Source organism: Bidens hawaiensis, unplaced genomic scaffold (genome assembly GCF_021521415.1).
Source record: "Bidens hawaiensis isolate Kalapana, Puna unplaced genomic scaffold, B.hawaiensis_p1.1 tig00009445_1, whole genome shotgun sequence".
NCBI lineage: Eukaryota > Viridiplantae > Streptophyta > Magnoliopsida > Asterales > Asteraceae > Bidens > Bidens hawaiensis.
Window position 1 is genome coordinate 755,088 of NW_027491700.1, and position 19,466 is coordinate 774,553.

Genomic DNA, 19,466 nt, shown 5'->3' on the forward strand with positions numbered 1-19,466 from the left:
AAATCAATTCATTAAAACAATAATCTTATTTATAGGTTAACTTGTGCTTGTTTAAAGTTGGTTCTTGCTTTATCTTACACCGCATCGTTTATCAAGTGAGTAATCTCGTACCTAATCCCTTTTTATTTTTAATGTTTTGGGATGTTCATGTGTTCATACAAACTTAGTCTTAAACTGTTTATGAACTTTAGTCGCGCAGTATCCCATGTGTTGAGGACGTAGACTTGGCTGTTTATTTGTATGTGTGGATCATTAACCGTCTTGTCGGTCTATTCCGCAGTTCTCATGGTACCATTAGATGAACACGGGAGAACTATCGTTTATGATTTTCTCTTTTGTTTACACATGCACAGTTTGTCTTGTTTGTGAGCTCAATTGTGAGCACTGGCAGTCTATGAATCTTAGAGTTGGTCCCGATCAGATTACACCCTTGTTGAAAACCAGACATACACATGTTGCGCGCAGATTTATTGTTATCTATGTACTGTATTAAAACTTGATTTCTCACCAACACGCAAGTGTTTGACGTTTATTTTAACACATGTTCAGGTTTGCAGTAGCTGTTTTGGAGCTTGTGGACACATAGGAAGTTTTCTTTATTTTGGACCTAGATTAAAATGTATCAAGACAAGTTATTTGTTGTTCTAATATTTTGCCCTATAATATATTGATTTATGTTATCTTGTGTTTACTTTGCGCGTGCGCGAATGAATGTATTTATTAAATATTGACACCCAATAGTGTCACGAGTAATGAAACAATATGTGGCGCCCCGATGTATAATCCGCCTTTGGTCGGGGTGTTACAGGTGTGAGTCCTTAGCGTCGCGCTAAGGACTCAGTTTCCTGATTTCTTAAGTTTGATGTTAGAATAGCTCTAAGGTCACACGCAGGACCCCTTAACGCCGCGCTAAGGGTGTCTAACACATCCTCTTTATTTTCTTCTTTTATTTTGCATAGGAAAACGTGTCAATCATCATGAGCCTTCTACATCTTCGTGCCAAGCCCGTAATTCATCCCGATAAACGTCCTTAACGTCAAGTATCCTGAAACACACAAACACGCTTGAAGTACCAAAGTTCACATAATATTTAAACTAAAAGTAAACAAATAATATAATAATATACATGACTTTTACCCAACCATCAGTCTTATATTTGCATACTAACGAAAGATAATAGATTCGGGGTTGTAGGAATTAGGTGTAGTGTATCGAGGATCAAAGAACCTATGTTTACATAGTCAATTTATCTTAATCCTAAAACTATATTTTTGTATACCATGAGGGTTCATTCACCTCCTAAGGGACATCTTTATCCTATAGGTCAGATTCCTTGTGATTTTAAAACTAATGACTTATTCAGTTTTAGGATTAAGATAAATTGACTATGTAAACCTAGGTTCTTTGATCCTCATTACACAACACCCAATTTCTACATCCCCGAATCTATTATCTTTCTTTAGTATGCAAATGTAAGACCATGGTTGTTATTCCCCGACTCTCATTCTTCATTAACGTTAAGCACAACTCAAACATTTCCTTCTCACCCCTTATTTCTTTCTTTTTTTTTCTTTTCATTCCTCCTTCATCAACTCTGTCAACAACACCACCTGAGAATCACCACCGCCACCAGCACCGCCACTTAGAGTTGTTCACGAGCTGAGTCGAACCGAGCGAAGGCTTGCTCGTTTCTTGGCTCGTTTACAACCGAACCGAACCGAACGACTGAAATTCGAACCAAGCGAAAACTAAAACGAGCCAAAATCGAATCGAGCATTTTTCGATCGAACATTGAGCGCTTTCGAGCATTATTTATTTCCTTTTCACTTTAAATTTTCAATAAGAAACAAGTTTGAAGGTTGTAAATTATATATTATATAAATAAATTATTATTTTTTAGAAAATCGTGTAATAGATTGTAAATTTTTATTAAAAGTAAGTTTAAAGTGAGATAAAATGATCATGTAAATAAACTTATAGTATTCTAAACAATTGAAATGAACAAATAAAACTATAAAATTGATGGAATATTAAAAATTTAAAGGGTTAAAAAATTGTAAGCTTATATTTATGTGTTTTGTCTATATATTTATATATTTGTTCATATATAATTATATATAAAATAAATTAAAAGTATTCGAGCCGAACCGAACCGATCAGACCTTTGCTCGTTGCTTGGCTCGTTTACAAACCGAACCGAGCAGAGCGACTCGTTTACCATCAAGCGAAAAAACGAGCGAGCATTTTCCGAGCAATTTCCAAGCGAGCGGCGAGCGAGTTCGAGCGATGAGCGGTTTGGACGACCCTACCACCACTGCTACCACTGTCGTCATCGTCACCACCGCCACCACAACCACCATCATCGTCACCGCTGCCACCATGACCACCACCATTGGCATTGTCATTTTTGTATTTCATTCATGTGATATTATATGACTACCAAACAACAAAAAGTAATAATTCATTATATTCTTATAGGTTAACCAAACAAGAAAAAGGAATGACAATAATTCATTACATTCTCTCTCCATTCTATTACCTCCTACCAAACAGACGATAAGTGAATTTCAATGGTCATATACATAATCATGAAGATAATTTTAATATTATCCACAAAGTTAAAGCTGTAACTGTGGTTTGTGTGATGTGGCTAACAGACGAACCAGGGTAAGGAGGGGGCTAGCTTTGTTGGGAAAAGTTGTGGCCCCAAGCCGGAACACTGACCACACATGGCCAAAGAAGTGGGGTCACCATCTCTCTCTCCCTCCCTCCCTCCCTCCCCCCCTCTCTCTCTCTCTCTCACAATTATAATAAAATTTAATGGTGTTTTTGAAGGTTTGGTATTATGGAAGAAAATACGGGGTTTTGAGAAAAAAATTGAAATCTGATGTGACGCTAATATGTCGTTTTGTGAAGGTCCAGTGTTATGGCCATTTAAAATCATGGTTTTGTTTTTGGTTTTGTTTCTATTTAAACTTATAAATTTTTATAATATTATTAATTAATCTCAATTTTCGTTAATGTATTTTATGTGATCATTTCTATGCAATTATACTTTTCACCACCCTTATAGTATTACATACTTATTTAAAATAGTCATAATCAATATCAATTATTTATGTACATGTCCCATTCAATTTACTAAAATTATTATTTAACTACTACTACTACTACTACTACTACTACTTTTATTATTATTATTATTATTATTATTATTATTATTATTATTATTATTATTATCATCATCATCTTTTCATATGTTACTTACCTAAAAAACTAATGAATTTTTTAATTAAAATTTATTAAAATAGTTAAACCTTTTGAATGCCCCATTAAAGCATTTTTAATTTGTGTTTTAATTATATTAAACATGATTTAATTTCTTAAATTCTATAAAACATAACCACTCTAAAAATTCACTATAAAAGGAGGACCAATCCTCCATCTTTTTCAAACATCAATACATTATTTTTTTAAGCTTAAGAGCACAAACAAGTAAGTTTTTACCATTTCATGCATTTTATAGTTTTTGTTTTGATATTTACCTTGAATGTTCATACTTATTCACAAGTTGTTCTTCATGATCATGTTACTTTTATCATAAAAATCTTATATTTTGGTTTTAAGAATCATTATGATCATAGATATCCAAGATAAACACTTTGATTTTTCTAAATCTTGGATCAAACATAGTTATTTTGTAAGAACAAACATGAATATATATATATATATATATATATATATATATATATTATCTAAATCTTATGATTTGTTGATTATCATAAACTTATAAACTTTCTTTTAAATAAGATGATTTATAAAAATTTCTTTTATTTAAATATTTTACAATAGATATAACATACTTTATATCTTTAAAATAATAATTGAGTAAATTAATTATTGTTTATTTTATTTCAACATAAACTAATATTTATAATTTCTTCAAAAGAATTCATGCCAAACATTTAAGTTAATTAATTAGTAAATTAATTAATTATGCTACTTGAAAAAAAAGCGTTTAATCATAAATTGTTATTAATATTGTTATTTAATCTTATATTAATAAGTTATAATTATTTATCTACAAATCATTTTCAACTAATAAACATCAAATGATTTATATAAACTTTATTCATATTTTGTTAAACTCATTAAAAATCCCCAAGTCCTCATTTGTCACAAGTTAATGATATAGATTTTATATCATAATTCCTAAAACTAATATTATTTAACTTTTATAATCCCGATAGTTTGTCTTTAAATTTTGTATTTCCTTTTTAATTATAGTTTGTGAGGTTCGATCATTTCAATTATCTTAAACGCGCTTTCGGTTATTATTTCAAGTTGTCTTCAATCTCAAAGGTGAGTTTCTCACACCCTCTTTTACTCCTTTACTACTTTTAGGGGTAACATATATATCATATCCAAATTACAATTTCGTTTATTCGTTATTTACAAACTACAATTCGCTACATGGACTTGTGTGTTTACTTGTTATTTGCTCAAAATTACTTGCACATGGATTACTTCAATATAGTATGATCATACGCCCCCATTTAAGCTCAAGATATTTGTTGTTATGAGTGGAAAATGGCCTCATTATCCGAGTACGTTGGTGCACAATCCCAACTGGAAAGGACCTTACTTGCGCTTATCTGAGTACGTTGGTGCACAATCCCAACTGGAAAGGACCTTACTTGCTCATTTACACTTGTTCATGGAATTGTATGGTTTTTATGTACTCGTATCAAAACGTGTGTGAACTCACCAACTATTCATTTAGTTGACTTTGTTTTATATATATGCTACAGACACATCTATTCGAAGATAATACGAGAATAAGACATTTGTACTTAGGATATTCAAACAAATGGACAAGATACTTTAATATGTGTGTTTCTTTGTATCTCTTTTACTTCCAAACTTGTGTACTTGTTGTCTAAATCAATCAATGGTAATATTGTCACTTAATAGTGTCACATGTGTTTTAAGCAATCTGTATGTCATACTCAGGCGTATTGCGCTTTAGCCGGGGTGTTACACCGATCAAAAGCCCTAAAATATCAGTTTGAAATTTAAAAAAAAAAACTTAACGCCGTTAAGTTTTTTTTAACGGGAGTCCAATGAAAACAAATAGTGTGAAATTTGGAACCAATGACAACTATTTTCAAAATTGAGATTATTATCGGCCAACTGCATTAAGTTGGAATTATTAAAACCCAATTCGCCAATAATTAAACAACAATAAGATACGAAAATAAAAAATATAAATGCCTACTCACCATCATCGTGTAGTTGACGCATGTGTAAAAAAATGTTTCATCAAAATTTACCTATCCAAACACATGTAAAATCTGTTCACGAGACCAAACATTACTTTGAAAAATAAAACAAGGTTGGGTATTTAGATTTAAAAAGAAAATTTAATGATCATATGCTATTATAGAAAAAAGTTAAATGATAATAAAATTTATCTAAAAAAAAACTCAATTGTTTCAATCATGAGTAGGTTTACACCGCAAGTCAAGGTGTTAGCCATCTAGGATTACATGAAGCAATACATGAGTGGGAAGCGGTGTTCATGACATCAGCATGCATGTGAGCCTTGCGAGGCCCATGCCATCTAAGGGGTGACTCCCCAAACTTAACGCATTAGTCTTTCAAGCATGTAAAACTGTAAAACAAAATCATTAGATTTGTTTTATTGATATAAATATTAGTACATGTTTACTTTGAAATAATTCTTAAAATAAGTAGAGTGTAAACGTCAAATCCCTCTAACACGGGTTATAGACTAATTATCAACTTCCACTACTTTTCGGTATTTTACTTTTCTAAAGACCATCTATCTCGCAAAAGTAAGTTGTACGTTATTGAATTGGTAAGCGACATCATACAAACATATCACATAAACGATATGAAAAGGACACATTATTTCTTATACCGAATCTTTATTCAACCAAAATAACCTTTTCTTTTTCTGGGAGGGAAAACAAATCAAGAAATAGTATGAAAAACACATTAGAAATTGAGTTGCAAAGAGGAAATTGAAATCTTTCATAGCACCAAAAGGCATGTGCTATTGCCACTTGACCGAGGAGTGTTTTGTAGAGCCGTACTTTCACACCAATACGAACAAAGTGATCAATCAATAAAGGTGAATCAAACGTTATTGTCCTTTTTGTGGTTTTATCTATTTTTTTTTATAATAATGTATTCATATAAACACTTTATTACATGACCAAAATTTAAAAACATTATAAAATATTTAGGTAAATATAAGACTACTCATACGATTGTACACGACAGTAATATGCATTAGTGGTGGCAATAGGCATAAATTGTTATATGATATCACATATAACTATTAAGCTGAGCAAAGTCGAATTTATAAAAGTTAAAATTTAAACTAAATAGGAATGTTCATTAGCTTGGCACAAATTTTAAACCAAACCGATGAAAACGTGAGCTCGTGAGAGGTTTGGTTACAAACCGAGCAAGCCAGGCTTAAGTTTCTAAAAGATTGGCTCTACTCAATTTTCTTCGAATTGAGCTTTGGTTGGGTTGTAAGGCTCCTACCTTTTGTGGTGAAGACCAATGATCAAATCCTGACGTGGGAATATGAGTATATAAGTGTGTACGTGAGTACCTGTTTAAAAAGAGAATTTTTTTTGAAAAGAACCTTAAAATCAATGTTGTAAAAGTATGTCTATAAGGCCGAGTACTCGCTACATGGTACGACGCCGAGTCAAGTTTCTTTAACTCTGCATAGTTACTAAAAGTCAATCAAAGTTGGTCATCCACAGTCAAAATCACATCTAGTCGGTCAATTTAAGCAGATTTTAACTTAAACAACAAAAACATGATTTGTGTTTTTGTAATACTAAAAAAATATCATTTTTTAATTAATGATTAGCAATTTTTAGAATGTTTTAGTATTTAAAAATGTATTTATCTTATTTATATTGATATTCACTTATTTTGTTATAAATATTAGTAAACTTATGATATTTGACATATATATATAATCTTCAAAAATTATTTTGCTTTATATTTATTATTTCCGAAGACTCCCCGAGTACATCTAACTTCCCGGTCGTTCACCTAACGACTTTTGCAACCTTGCTTAAAATAATAAAAAAAAGCAAAAAAATAGAAATAAAAAAAATTCAATAAACAAAAATGTTTTCTCAATGTCAAGCATTAAGTTAGTAAAATGCGGACGTTGCAGCGGTGAGGGAATTTGATCGATTTCAACTACGTTTGTTACGTTAATGAAACTTAAAATTAAAAAATCTAAATAATTACATATTTAAAAAAAAATTACTAGCGTCCAATATTTTATCTTATATACTAATATTAAAAGTTATGGTTAATTTAAGCAAGCCATCATTAATCCAACAATTTTCAAGTTTTTTTTTAAACACATGAAACAATCATATTTATAAAACAACAAAATAATTAATATAATTAATTTAACTTTAATTCTTGATAAATCACATAATCATAACTTTAATACACCAATTAATACCATTAAATAATAACAATTTCTCTCACAATATCCGGCCTGTAGTTTGCCTATTTGATGACGACTTTCTATATAATAATAAAAATATTATTATTATTATTTGATACACACTCTCACTTCTTCTTCATGTTAAATACCTAACTCAAATCACCTTCAAATTAGATCTAAACCCCACACTGATCAAAACCCATCACCAGATTAATATTACTGAGTGATGGCTAATCGGAATTTGGAGAAATTGGCTTCGATTGATGCCCAATTGAGGCTCTTGGTTCCGGGTAAAGTATCGGAAGATGATAAGCTGATCGAGTATGACGCGTTGCTGTTGGATAAGTTTCTTGATATTTTGCAAGATTTGCATGGAGAAGATCTTAAGGAAACGGTATGGTTTTGTTTGTTATTGTTATTTTTTTTGATGGATTTAGGGGTTTTGTGGAGTTGAGCACCAGGTGTTTGATGAAATGCCTCAATGAAAAAAAAAATATTTTTTTAGTTTATTTTATAGTTTGATATAATTTTATTTGTTTTTTAGGATTTGGGTCATTTTATTTGTGTGATTTTTAAATGATCATCAAGTTTTTATTTCTTATTTTGTTTTAATTTTTAGTTTGTTATTTGGAATGAGTATTAAGTGTTTGATGAAATGCCTCAATGGAAAAAAATAATTTTTTTTTATTTTTTTTTATGGTTAGATTGTTTTTATGTGTTTTTAGAATTTGGGTGTTTTTTATTTGTGTGATTTTTAAATGATCATCAAGTTTTTATTTTTTAGTTTGTTATTTGTTTGAGTTTTTGGAATGAATGAGCATCAAGTGTTTGATTAAATGCCTCAGAAGTAAATTTTTTATTTTATTTTTTGTTTGCTCATACTTAGATCGGTTAACTTAGTCATCAATGGTCTGATTATGATGTTTGATTTTTTGTTCATATAATGATTTAACTGTTTTATTTAAGTGATTTTTATAAAAACACCTTTATTTAGTTTGAGACTTTGTTCATACTTTATATCGCTTACATTAGTCACTGATTGCCTGATTACGATGTTTGATTTCTTGTTCAAATTATGATTTTAACTGTTTTATAAAATTTGGGTTTGTAAAAGAAAAAAAGTTTACTTTTTTATTACTTTGTTAACGAGCTTACTCTGTCGTAAACTCTAGTGATTGATGGATACTTAGATCGGTTAACTTGCTCATCGATAAGCTGATCACCATGTTTGGTTGTGTAGGTTCAAGAATGCTATGAGCTTTCTGCTGAATACGAAGGAAAGCGGGACCCAAAGAAGCTTGAAGAGCTAGGAAGTGTGTTGACCAGTTTGGATCCCGGGGATTCGATTGTCATTGCAAAAGCTTTCTCTCACATGCTTAACTTGGCCAATCTGGCTGAAGAGGTTCAGATTGCTTATCGTAGAAGAATCAAACTGAAAAAGGGTGATTTCGGTGATGAGGCTAATGCAACAACCGAGTCGGATATTGAAGAGACTCTTAAGAAGCTTGTGTATAAGCTTAACAAGTCCCCTGAAGAGGTTTTTGATGCACTCAAGAATCAGACAGTTGACTTGGTGTTGACCGCTCATCCGACTCAGTCGGTCCGCCGATCTCTGCTTCAGAAGCATGGAAGGTATACCCTTTTAAGTTTTAAGGATCAAATCTTGTAATATATATATATATATAGGATGAGTATCATTACAGAACTCTTAAATTATTTAAGAACTCGAAGAAACCCTTGAAAACTAATGTTTTTTATAATTTTTTTTGTATGTTAGTGTTATTTGAGTGTAGTTTACTAGTTTTATCATTTTTTATATATATATTTACGATTACAATTTTGAAAAATTAGTTTTTATACATATCTATGTTTTTTTTTGCACATGTAAATTTGTTTTATACACACACACACATATATATATATATGCATTCAGTTTTGACTAATTAGTCAACTTGAAAATTGACCCTTTTATGTTCTTTAGGATCCGGAACTGTCTGGCTCAGTTATATGCTAAAGACATCACTCCCGATGACAAACAAGAGCTCGATGAGGCCTTACACCGTGAAGTAAGTATTATAGATTCAAAATCTTGTATACATTGTGTGTGATATCATGTTTATAAATTGTGTCTATATTATTTTGTAGATTCAAGCTGCTTTCCGTACTGATGAGATCAGAAGGACTCAACCGACCCCACAAGATGAAATGAGAGCTGGAATGAGTTACTTTCATGAGACAATATGGAAGGGTGTTCCGAAATTCTTAAGGCGTGTTGACTCCGCTTTGAAGAATATTGGGATTAACGAGCGTGTTCCATATAATGCGCCTCTTATTCAGTTTTCTTCATGGATGGGTGGTGATCGTGATGGTATGTTTTTCAAATAACACATTTTTAAGCTAATATATACACTTAAGATCAAAAACCCCTCAAAAAAATATTCAAAAATAATAATAAAAAATTCATAACTCAAAATATAAGTTAAAAACCAAAAAAGTAAAAAAAAACTAAAATGTTTTATTCGTTGTCCTCGTTAAAAAAAAAAAAAGAAAAACCCTCGAGAATTCCTTTATTAAAAGGAATATGAAGGAATTGAATTCCAATTCTTTGAACCGAACACACCAAAATGGAATTAAGATTCCAATTCTAACGGAACGAACACGCCATCTCATGGGATTTTAATTACAATTCCTTTGAATTCCCACGAATTCTGTGAAACGAACACGCCCTAAGAGGTTGCGGTTTCAACCCATTTATTTACAAACGGTTCGATATAATTTTTTGGTTAGGTTGGGTCAAGTGAAAATGATAGGTAAAAGATGTCAAACGGGTTGAAAGTCGCCTAAAGTCTAGTTTTAAAGCATACCTCTCAAATGGTTTTATTCAAATATTTATATTATTATAATAAACACGAATCTGTAATCATAATTAATACGTTAATTATTTATTAAAAAAACTTGATGGACAAATAACATTTGTTTGTCATAAATACAGGAAATCCGAGGGTTACCCCTGAGGTAACAAGGGATGTTTGCTTACTAGCAAGAATGATGGCTGCAAACATGTACTTTTCTCAGATTGAGGATCTCATGTTTGAGGTATTTGAATACTTCTCTTGTTCAGATATATGGATATTTTCATTGTGGTTATTGATTATTGATCTTAAACCAACACTGTGTTTGTTTGTTAGATGTCCATGTGGCGTTGTACCGATGAGCTTCGCGTTCGAGCAGAAGAACTTTTTAAATCAGCTAGAAGAGACGTGAAACACTACATAGGTATTAAATTTGTCAATATAATGTTAAAATATATGATGATTTTAAAACATAAAATAATCTTTTTGGTTTTCTCTTTCAGAGTTCTGGAAACAGGTTCCTCCAACTGAACCTTACCGTGTAATTCTTGGTGATGTAAGGGATAAGTTATATAGCACACGTGAACGTGCCCGCCATTTATTAGCCCATGATATTTCCGACATTCCAGAAGAGGCGGTTTACACCAATGTTGAACAGGTATCACCAATTACTTTTGTATGGCATATTACAGGTTTGCATGTATCGGTTTGCACTCAAACCGAACATTCCTTTCTTGAGTTTTTAAGAACTGTTCGGTTTCGGTGTTTCCGTACTAAAAATATGGATTTAAAAAGTTTTTAGCTGCACCATTTAATCATATCTTAAAAATTACTTGAAATCTTTTTATTCGTTAGGTTTGGTTCCAATCAGTTCGCATTTTTGTCAATAGTAAAACCGAGACTGAACCTAAAAACCTGGTTTTTAAAAAACATAAAACCAAGCCGTTGTTTTTATTGGGTTTGGTTGTTACAGTTCGGTTATTTTGGTTTCGTGCACAGGATATGAATAATATGACAAATTTGACTTATTTACTTATGAATATGTTTTTTAATGAAATTATACAGTTCTTGGAACCTCTGGAGCTATGCTACAGATCACTATGCGCGTGTGGTGACCGTGTGATTGCTGATGGAAGCCTTCTAGATTTTCTAAGACAGGTGTCAACATTCGGGCTGTCGCTAGTCAAACTTGATATAAGACAAGAATCTGACCGCCATACGGACGTCCTCGATGCAATCACTCAACATCTCGAAATCGGGTCTTACCGTGAATGGTCCGAAGAAAAACGCCAAGAATGGCTTCTTGCTGAACTCAGTGGAAAACGTCCTCTTTTCGGTTCTGATCTTCCAAAAACTGAGGAAATTAAGGATGTTTTGGACACGTTTAGTGTGTTAGCCGAACTCCCGGCTGACTGTTTCGGTGCTTACATCATCTCAATGGCCACATCACCATCTGATGTTCTCGCTGTCGAGCTTCTTCAACGCGAATGCCAAGTAAAACAACCGTTACGCGTGGTCCCACTCTTTGAAAAGCTTGCTGACCTGGAGGCCGCCCCGGCCGCCATGGCCCGCCTGTTCTCAGTTGACTGGTACAAAAACAGGATTAACGGGAAACAAGAAGTCATGATCGGGTACTCGGATTCGGGAAAAGACGCGGGTCGGTTTTCGGCTGCGTGGCAGCTTTACAAAGCTCAAGAAGAGCTGAAAAACGTTGCTAAGGAGTTTGGTGTTAAACTTGTTATGTTTCATGGGCGTGGTGGGACTGTTGGTAGAGGTGGCGGGCCCACCCATCTGGCTATCTTATCTCAACCGGCTGAGACCATTCAAGGGTCGTTGAGAGTCACGGTTCAGGGTGAGGTTATAGAGCAGTCTTTTGGTGAAGAACATTTGTGTTTCAGAACACTTCAAAGGTTTTGTGCAGCTACACTTGAGCACGGGATGAACCCACCAATCTCACCGAGGCCCGAGTGGCGTGAACTTATGGACCAGATGGCAGCTGTTGCAACCGAACAGTATCGGTCTATTGTGTTCAAGGAACCACGTTTTGTCGAGTATTTTCGACTTGTGAGTATCTTATTATTTTTAATTTTTAATTTTTTTTAATAATTATTAGTGTGTAACATAGGAAAAGTATAACTGACATTCTATAATATTACAGGCCACACCGGAGCTTGAATACGGGCGTATGAACATTGGAAGCCGACCGTCAAAACGAAAGCCGAGTGGCGGGATAGAATCTCTTCGGGCCATACCATGGATCTTTGCATGGACCCAAACCCGGTTCCATCTCCCGGTTTGGCTCGGGTTCGGGGCTGCATTCAAACATGCGATTCAAAAAGACAGCAAGAATCTTCAAATGCTTCAAGAGATGTACAAAACGTGGCCGTTTTTCCGGGTCACGATTGATTTAGTTGAAATGGTGTTTGCTAAAGGTGACCCTGGTATTGCGGCCCTGAATGACAAGTTACTTGTTTCTGAAGATTTATGGCCTTTTGGGGAATCTTTAAGAGCAAACTATGAAGAAACCAAAGACTATCTCCTCAAGGTACAATTTTTTGCATAAATTATTATTCTACCTTTTCATTAAAATATGATTTTGTGTACGGTTCGTGCCATTATCAGTAAATTCAGTACATTTATGTATAAGTTTAATATCTTTATATAAAAATGTTTTGCCATATAAAGTGACTCTCAAACGGAACACAAAATCATCTTTCGGGTCAACATGGGCTCGGCTGAAACGAGTCCTTTTAGTATGAGTCAAGGCATATCGAGTTCAGGTCAAAACATTTTTGCATAAAATGTCATTCTACCTTTTCATTAAAAGATGATTTTGTGAACGGTTTGGGTCATTACTTGTAAATTTAGAACTTTTTTTATATTAGTTAAAATTTTTGTGTATACAAATTGTAAATTTTTAATCCTTCCTTTTGGTATACAAAATGGCCAAAACAAAACACAAAAACATCTTTTAATGACTCCATTTTTCAATTCATGCTTTAATTATGATTTCCATAAATAATACCATTACAATTGGAATCTAAATCTTTTGAACAAAATGATTTAGAAGGCTTTATGAATTAAAAATTAGATTATAATATACATTATACATTCCTTGAGTTTAACCCTTTTAATAAGTAAACGTCCGAACCCGTATGCGCCCATTTAATAACCAAACACGCTGAACTCATATTAGTCGTTTATAAAGTAAACTGGTTGAACCTGTTTTAGCCCATTCAATAAGCAAATGAGACAAACGCGTATGAGCCCATTTAATAAGTAAACATTCCGAAACTATACTAGCCCATTTATAAGTGAATGGGTTGTACCCATATTAGCCCATTTATAAAGTAAACGTGCCAAAACTATATTAGCCCATTTAATAAGCAAACGGGCCGAATTTGCCACCAGTAATCTGATTTTTTTCTGCATTTGTAGATTGCTGGACACAAAGACCTACTCGAGGGCGATCCCTACTTGAAACAAAGACTCAAGTTGCGTGATTCATACATCACAACCTTAAACGTTTGTCAAGCATACACCCTTAAACGAACCCGTGACCCGAACTATCACGTGACCTTAAGGCCTCATATCTCCAAAGAATATGCCGAGCCGAGCAAACCCGCTGATGAACTCATCCACTTGAACCCGACCAGTGAGTACGCGCCTGGTTTGGAGGACACACTCATCTTGACCATGAAGGGTATTGCTGCAGGCATGCAGAACACCGGTTAAGTCAATGGTCAATGGTTGACCGTTATGCAAGCATATCGGTTTTTTTTTCATGTTTTTTGAACATTGTGACGGCCTTTGTTTTCTAGAGTTTGTCGTCGATGTATGCATTGATGAAGTTGTACTATCTGCATCGTCGATGGTGGTTTATCCATGGAAATAATAATAAGTTATTGTACCCTTTGATTGAAAGTGATATTCAAGCTTCTGTCCTTTCTACTTTGTCCTTTTAATATTATCATTTTTTTTCTTTTAAATAGTTGGTGTCTTATATATTTGGATAATTAAGAAACATATGGCTTTTGGTGACTTTAGCCTATAGACAAAAAAAAATAATCATATCATATTAATAAATAAAGAAGACACAATTTTTTTTTCCGTCATTTGTTTAACCAGGACTGTGGGAGAAATATTTTAGTTTTTTGGTTTTTCATTTTTTATTTATTCTTTTAGTTATGATTTTTAAATTATATTTTGACTGTTGTTTTTCGGAACCACAAATCCTCCATTATTATCCACTTTTTTTACTGTTGTTTTTAAATAATATTGACTGTTGTTTTTTGACTGCGGGAGAAAACTCTCAACTAATCCCAATTCCCAACGCATGTGAAAATTTGTCCGAAAGCACGACAATTCGGTGAGATAAAATCCGTTTAGTTCAAGGATTCAACTAGTGAACGACATCTATTCGCCTAGTCTACCATCATCACCCGATGCCACCAAGACTAAATGATGAGGACAGAAATCGAACTGGGTCCCATGAAGCACCAATTCCCTCCATTACGACTCCATTACAGCTCATTGGTTCCTAGTTTTATGTTACTGTTTTTATAAAACATGAAATTACACAATGTTGGAAACACTAACATGATTCTTATTAATTAGTACACTTTTGGCATGCTTGTGATTCTAATTTGGTCTGCACGCTTATTTGATTACTTCATACAAATTGAAATGAGAAATGGTTATTCAATGAAACAAATGATTACTGGATATAAAAGTTGATATAAATTATTTTATAAAACTGTTTCAAGTCTATAACAACTAATTTCAAGTCTTGTGTTTGAACTTTTTTATTAAATTTTGAATAGTTCATACTAGCTTATGAGTTTTAGCTCAACCGACATTTTAAGGGAAGTGAAGATTTGGGATGTAGACCGCAAGGTCTCAAGTTTGAATCCGATTTCAACTGTGTTATATTGGAGTGACTTTTGAGCAGTGAGTTTTCTTGGAATATGAGATGACTAGCTTTCGAACCCGTGTATTACACGGATTTGTCAAATAATAAAAATAAAAAGATCCCTTATCTGAAAGAATGAACAAAATTATAGATAAAAAGAAGATAAAATATATAGTACAAACAATAAGAAGTCTAGAATCTGAAATTCACAAATTCGATTTTTTTTATATACAACATTTGCAAAAATTATTTTGACCAATTATCCGTGGATAACTATAATAATGAGATGAGAGATTAAAGAATTAGAAGAGAAATTATAACTCATTTCTCAAAATTGTTTTGTCCAGTGGCCCATGAATATGTATGATAAATAAGATGAGAAATTAGAGAATTAGAAATTAAATTATAACCCATTTGGCAAAATTATTTTGACCCATGACCAATTAATAGTTAGTATGAATGAGATGAAAGATTAGATAATTAGAAAGGAAATTATAACCCATTTGACAATATGGTTTTGTTCCATAACCCATGGATAGGTAGGATGAATGAGGAGAGAGATTAGACCAAAAATGAATGTGGGATTGCCACATCATCCTCATTATTTTCTTTTATTAGTATAGTTAGATAGTTAGATTAGATTAGATGGGTTTGGACTACCCAACACTGCCTGTTATCGCGAACATATGAGGTCGTCTTTTATCTTTGGATTACCTCGGATAGTCGAGCTTTATTTGTTGGTCGTTCAAAAAAATGTATTTTGTACCGTATAAAATTATATTTTATTTTGAAGATAAAAGAAAAAACATGTTAACAAAATGCAAACCCGTCTTTGTACTTATGTTAACATATGCAGATCCACTAAACACGTAATTGTAAATGTATGCTTTGAGGTACATTGATGTCAGAAACCCTTTCAAGTTAAGGCCGAGTGTAGTGGGCGCAACTTTGGGCCATAAAGGGGTAGAACACCCCTCCACCCCGGGCGATAATTGGGCGAAAAGGGGCGGGGGCGGGGGCGGGGTTATCTTGCCGCCCGATGGAGAAGAAAAATAATAATATTATAATTAAATGACCGTTGTCAAACGGTCAAATTTAAAAAAAAATAAACAATATATATATATGTATAAACATACACCATTCTTCTCCATTTTATATCCATTTTATATTTTTATACACAAATCATACCCAAATTCTTACAAAAAATAAACAAAATGAATCCTAGAAACAACCCGAACCAACCGAACTACCAACTCCCTGGTTTCGGTCAAGCGTATGGTTCGCAATCGAGCCAACCGAACCAACCGAACTACCAATTCCCTGGTTTTGGTCAAACGTATGGTTCGCAATCGAACCAACCGAACTTACAATGGAACCCGAGGAACCTGAACCAACCGAGTTATCCGTATCAATTTTCCGACCCGAACCTAAACATGTACGCCAACTTTCTCAGCCCCCAAAACACAATGCCGGCGTTCGGGTCTACACCACCGGAGTCGGAGCCGGTGACGGTACCGGATACGCAAACGTCACGGGCCTCCGGTTCAAGCAAAAAGCCGACCCGTAAACACAAAAAAAAAACAACCGGGGGAGTCGATGGCACAACGTGATCCATACAAGCATTGGAGCGAGAAGGAGGAGGTGGCCCTTGCAAGGGCTTGGATCGTCATTTCGGAGGATCCCAACGTCGGTAAATTTTTTAATATTAAGTATTTATTAAAAATGTATTTAGTGTTTATTAAAATGTATACTAATTGTGACAAATAATTTTAATTTGTAGCTAACTTTCAAGCCACCGGGGTGTTTTGGAAGAAAGTATTTGAAGCTTGGCTCGAGATAACCAATAAACCCGAAGACTACCGGGGAAAAGAAGCGGTTCAAGCCCACTGGAAGGGACTTAACGCCGATTGTCAAAAATTTGCCGGCATATTTAATCGGTTACAAGGGCCCGGCTGGCGTAGCGGGCATAACGACGGCGACATTATAACTCAAGCCTTGAGCGACTTTCGAGCTCAGGGCCAAACTTTTGAGCGGCCCGGGAAACCGTTCAAGTATTTGAATTGTTGGAAAAAACTACGCGGTTGTGCGAAATGGGCCGGGGCACCAACCGTTCCCGTCGCCCGACGAGCCGGCTCATCCTAACAATCAAAAAGGTCGAAGACATCGTCGTCGACAAATCCGAGCACACCAAACACACCCTCCGATGCTCGTAGCTTCTTCCTGGACGACACGGTTAATTCAGCCGAAGATTTGAATATACCCGACGAAGATGAGGTAGAGGAGTTGCATCGACCACGCGAGAGATCGAGGAAAAATAAGGGGGAAGGTTCGTCGTCAACACGATTCAATACGGAGCCCGTTGAAATAAACGAGTTGGTCGGTCGTTTGGAAACAAATGCCACCGTAATTGGAGCCGACCTTCGAGCATCCAACAAACAACAAGAAAAGCTGAACCAGACGTTCGAATTAAAACAAATGAAAGACGACTACGAATCCCTCAAAGCGGAGGGGTTTCACGAGGATGCTGCATTATTGTTTCAACGCCGACGTGAAAAAATGCGCGAATATTACGGATATTAGTTTCTTTTTTAGTTATGTTTTTTTTTATTTTTTTCTTTGGTTATGTTTTTTAATATTTTTAGTTATGTATTTTTTTTAGTTATGTATTTTTTGTATTTCTTTTTAATTTTAATGCATTTTTATTTAATTATTTAAATAAATTGTTTTTATTTAATTAGCTTAATTATAAAAAGAAAATAATAATAAAATACACTGTGGGCCCAACTTGTAGCCCCTAAACCATTACACCCCAAAAACAAATTTCCACTCCATGCTGACTGAGCGCCACGTGTCACAATTCGCCCCCAATTGTAACCCCTCCACTACACATGGCCTAAGTGACATAGGGTACTTGATCTTTGTCTTTGTAGCTTAAATGTAATATTTTCTTGTATTTAGGCTACCGCACTTTTAAAATTGGAGAGCTCTGATGTCTCAATCTTGCCAGACTATGTTGTCTTGACCGAGTCCACGCTGGTTTCAGAGTTAGGCTTGGGCATTCCCCTGGGACACCATACCGCCAACTGTTACTTGACAGTCGTGCCACCACAAGAACAGAACTCTCTGACGTAACACACGGTGAGACAAAAACCCGGGTGGACTCAGGGTTCAAATTGGCAACCTTTATACAAGGCCTAGCTCAAACTATTTATATCCAATAATCACCCAAATATGACACAAGTGAGATTCGAACTTGAGTCTGTAGAACCCAGACCTCCTATCACTAAATCACAAGTGAGAGATGGTCTTAAAAATATATACTATTTATTAAAATCTAAATTATTTATTAAAATCATTATTTATTTATCTAAACTATTCTACTTGCAAGATCACGAATTTATTTATAAATCTAAATTAATATCTAAATATCTGTATTTTTCTAAACATGTTTAGTGTACTAATTATTTCTGTTATTTACAAAATTTAATAAAAAAAAATGACAGAATTACAAATTTTGTCCTTTAAAATAAGACGAATTACGGTTCGTGTCCTTTTCTAAGTTTCCTTGCAGGCGGTGTACTTTAAACTTTTTTTTCCTTTTGTCCTTTACGCTAACTGGGTTAGAAAAAGTCAGTTAAATGCCCTCACGTGAGACGCATGTGAGGGCATTTTTGTCTTTTCGTCTACCTGCAACTTCTTCTTCTTCTTCTTCTTCTTCTTCTTCTTCTTCTTCTTCTTCTTGCAGACCACCATCACCATACCACAACCACTCCGACCATGGATTTCCTCAAACACCATCACCACCGCCACCACAGGTCCGCCACCAACCACCGCTCCATCTCCGACGCCGACTCCCATCTCCGACGTCGACTCCCACTCCGGTCGAATCCCTTCTTTCCAAAACCCTAAACCCCTCTCACACCCAGAAACCCACAAAACGACGGTCAATTCCCCTCGTTCTGACGCCCAGAAACCCAGAAACCCACAAATCCCCTCTCACAAATCAAATCAATAAAATCAATATTCTAATATATTGAAGCATCACACCAAACCCAGATCGTGTTCATCTTCTTCATTTCTTCATATGTGAACCACCCGCCGGAGCACGGCACAGCTGACCCTTCATCCAGTGGCCCCACCTCTCCACTTTCGACGAGTCTCCGGCGAAGTCCGCCGCCGGGTCATT

At 34.4% G+C, this 19,466-nt stretch overlaps 1 protein-coding gene across 1 annotated transcript; it reads left to right on the plus strand.

Moving 5' to 3' along the window:
* Positions 1-7,655: 7,655 nt before the first annotated feature.
* LOC143532452 (phosphoenolpyruvate carboxylase 1-like) lies at positions 7,656-14,323 on the plus strand. Its single transcript, XM_077027493.1, has 10 exons — positions 7,656-7,910; positions 8,757-9,148; positions 9,498-9,582; positions 9,662-9,884; positions 10,509-10,612; positions 10,705-10,792; positions 10,872-11,026; positions 11,434-12,432; positions 12,527-12,913; positions 13,807-14,323. The coding sequence occupies exons 1-10, from the start codon at positions 7,743-7,745 to the stop codon at positions 14,101-14,103; spliced, it is 2,898 nt and encodes a 965-aa protein (XP_076883608.1). The 5' UTR covers positions 7,656-7,742; the 3' UTR covers positions 14,104-14,323.
* Positions 14,324-19,466: the final 5,143 nt, after the last annotated feature.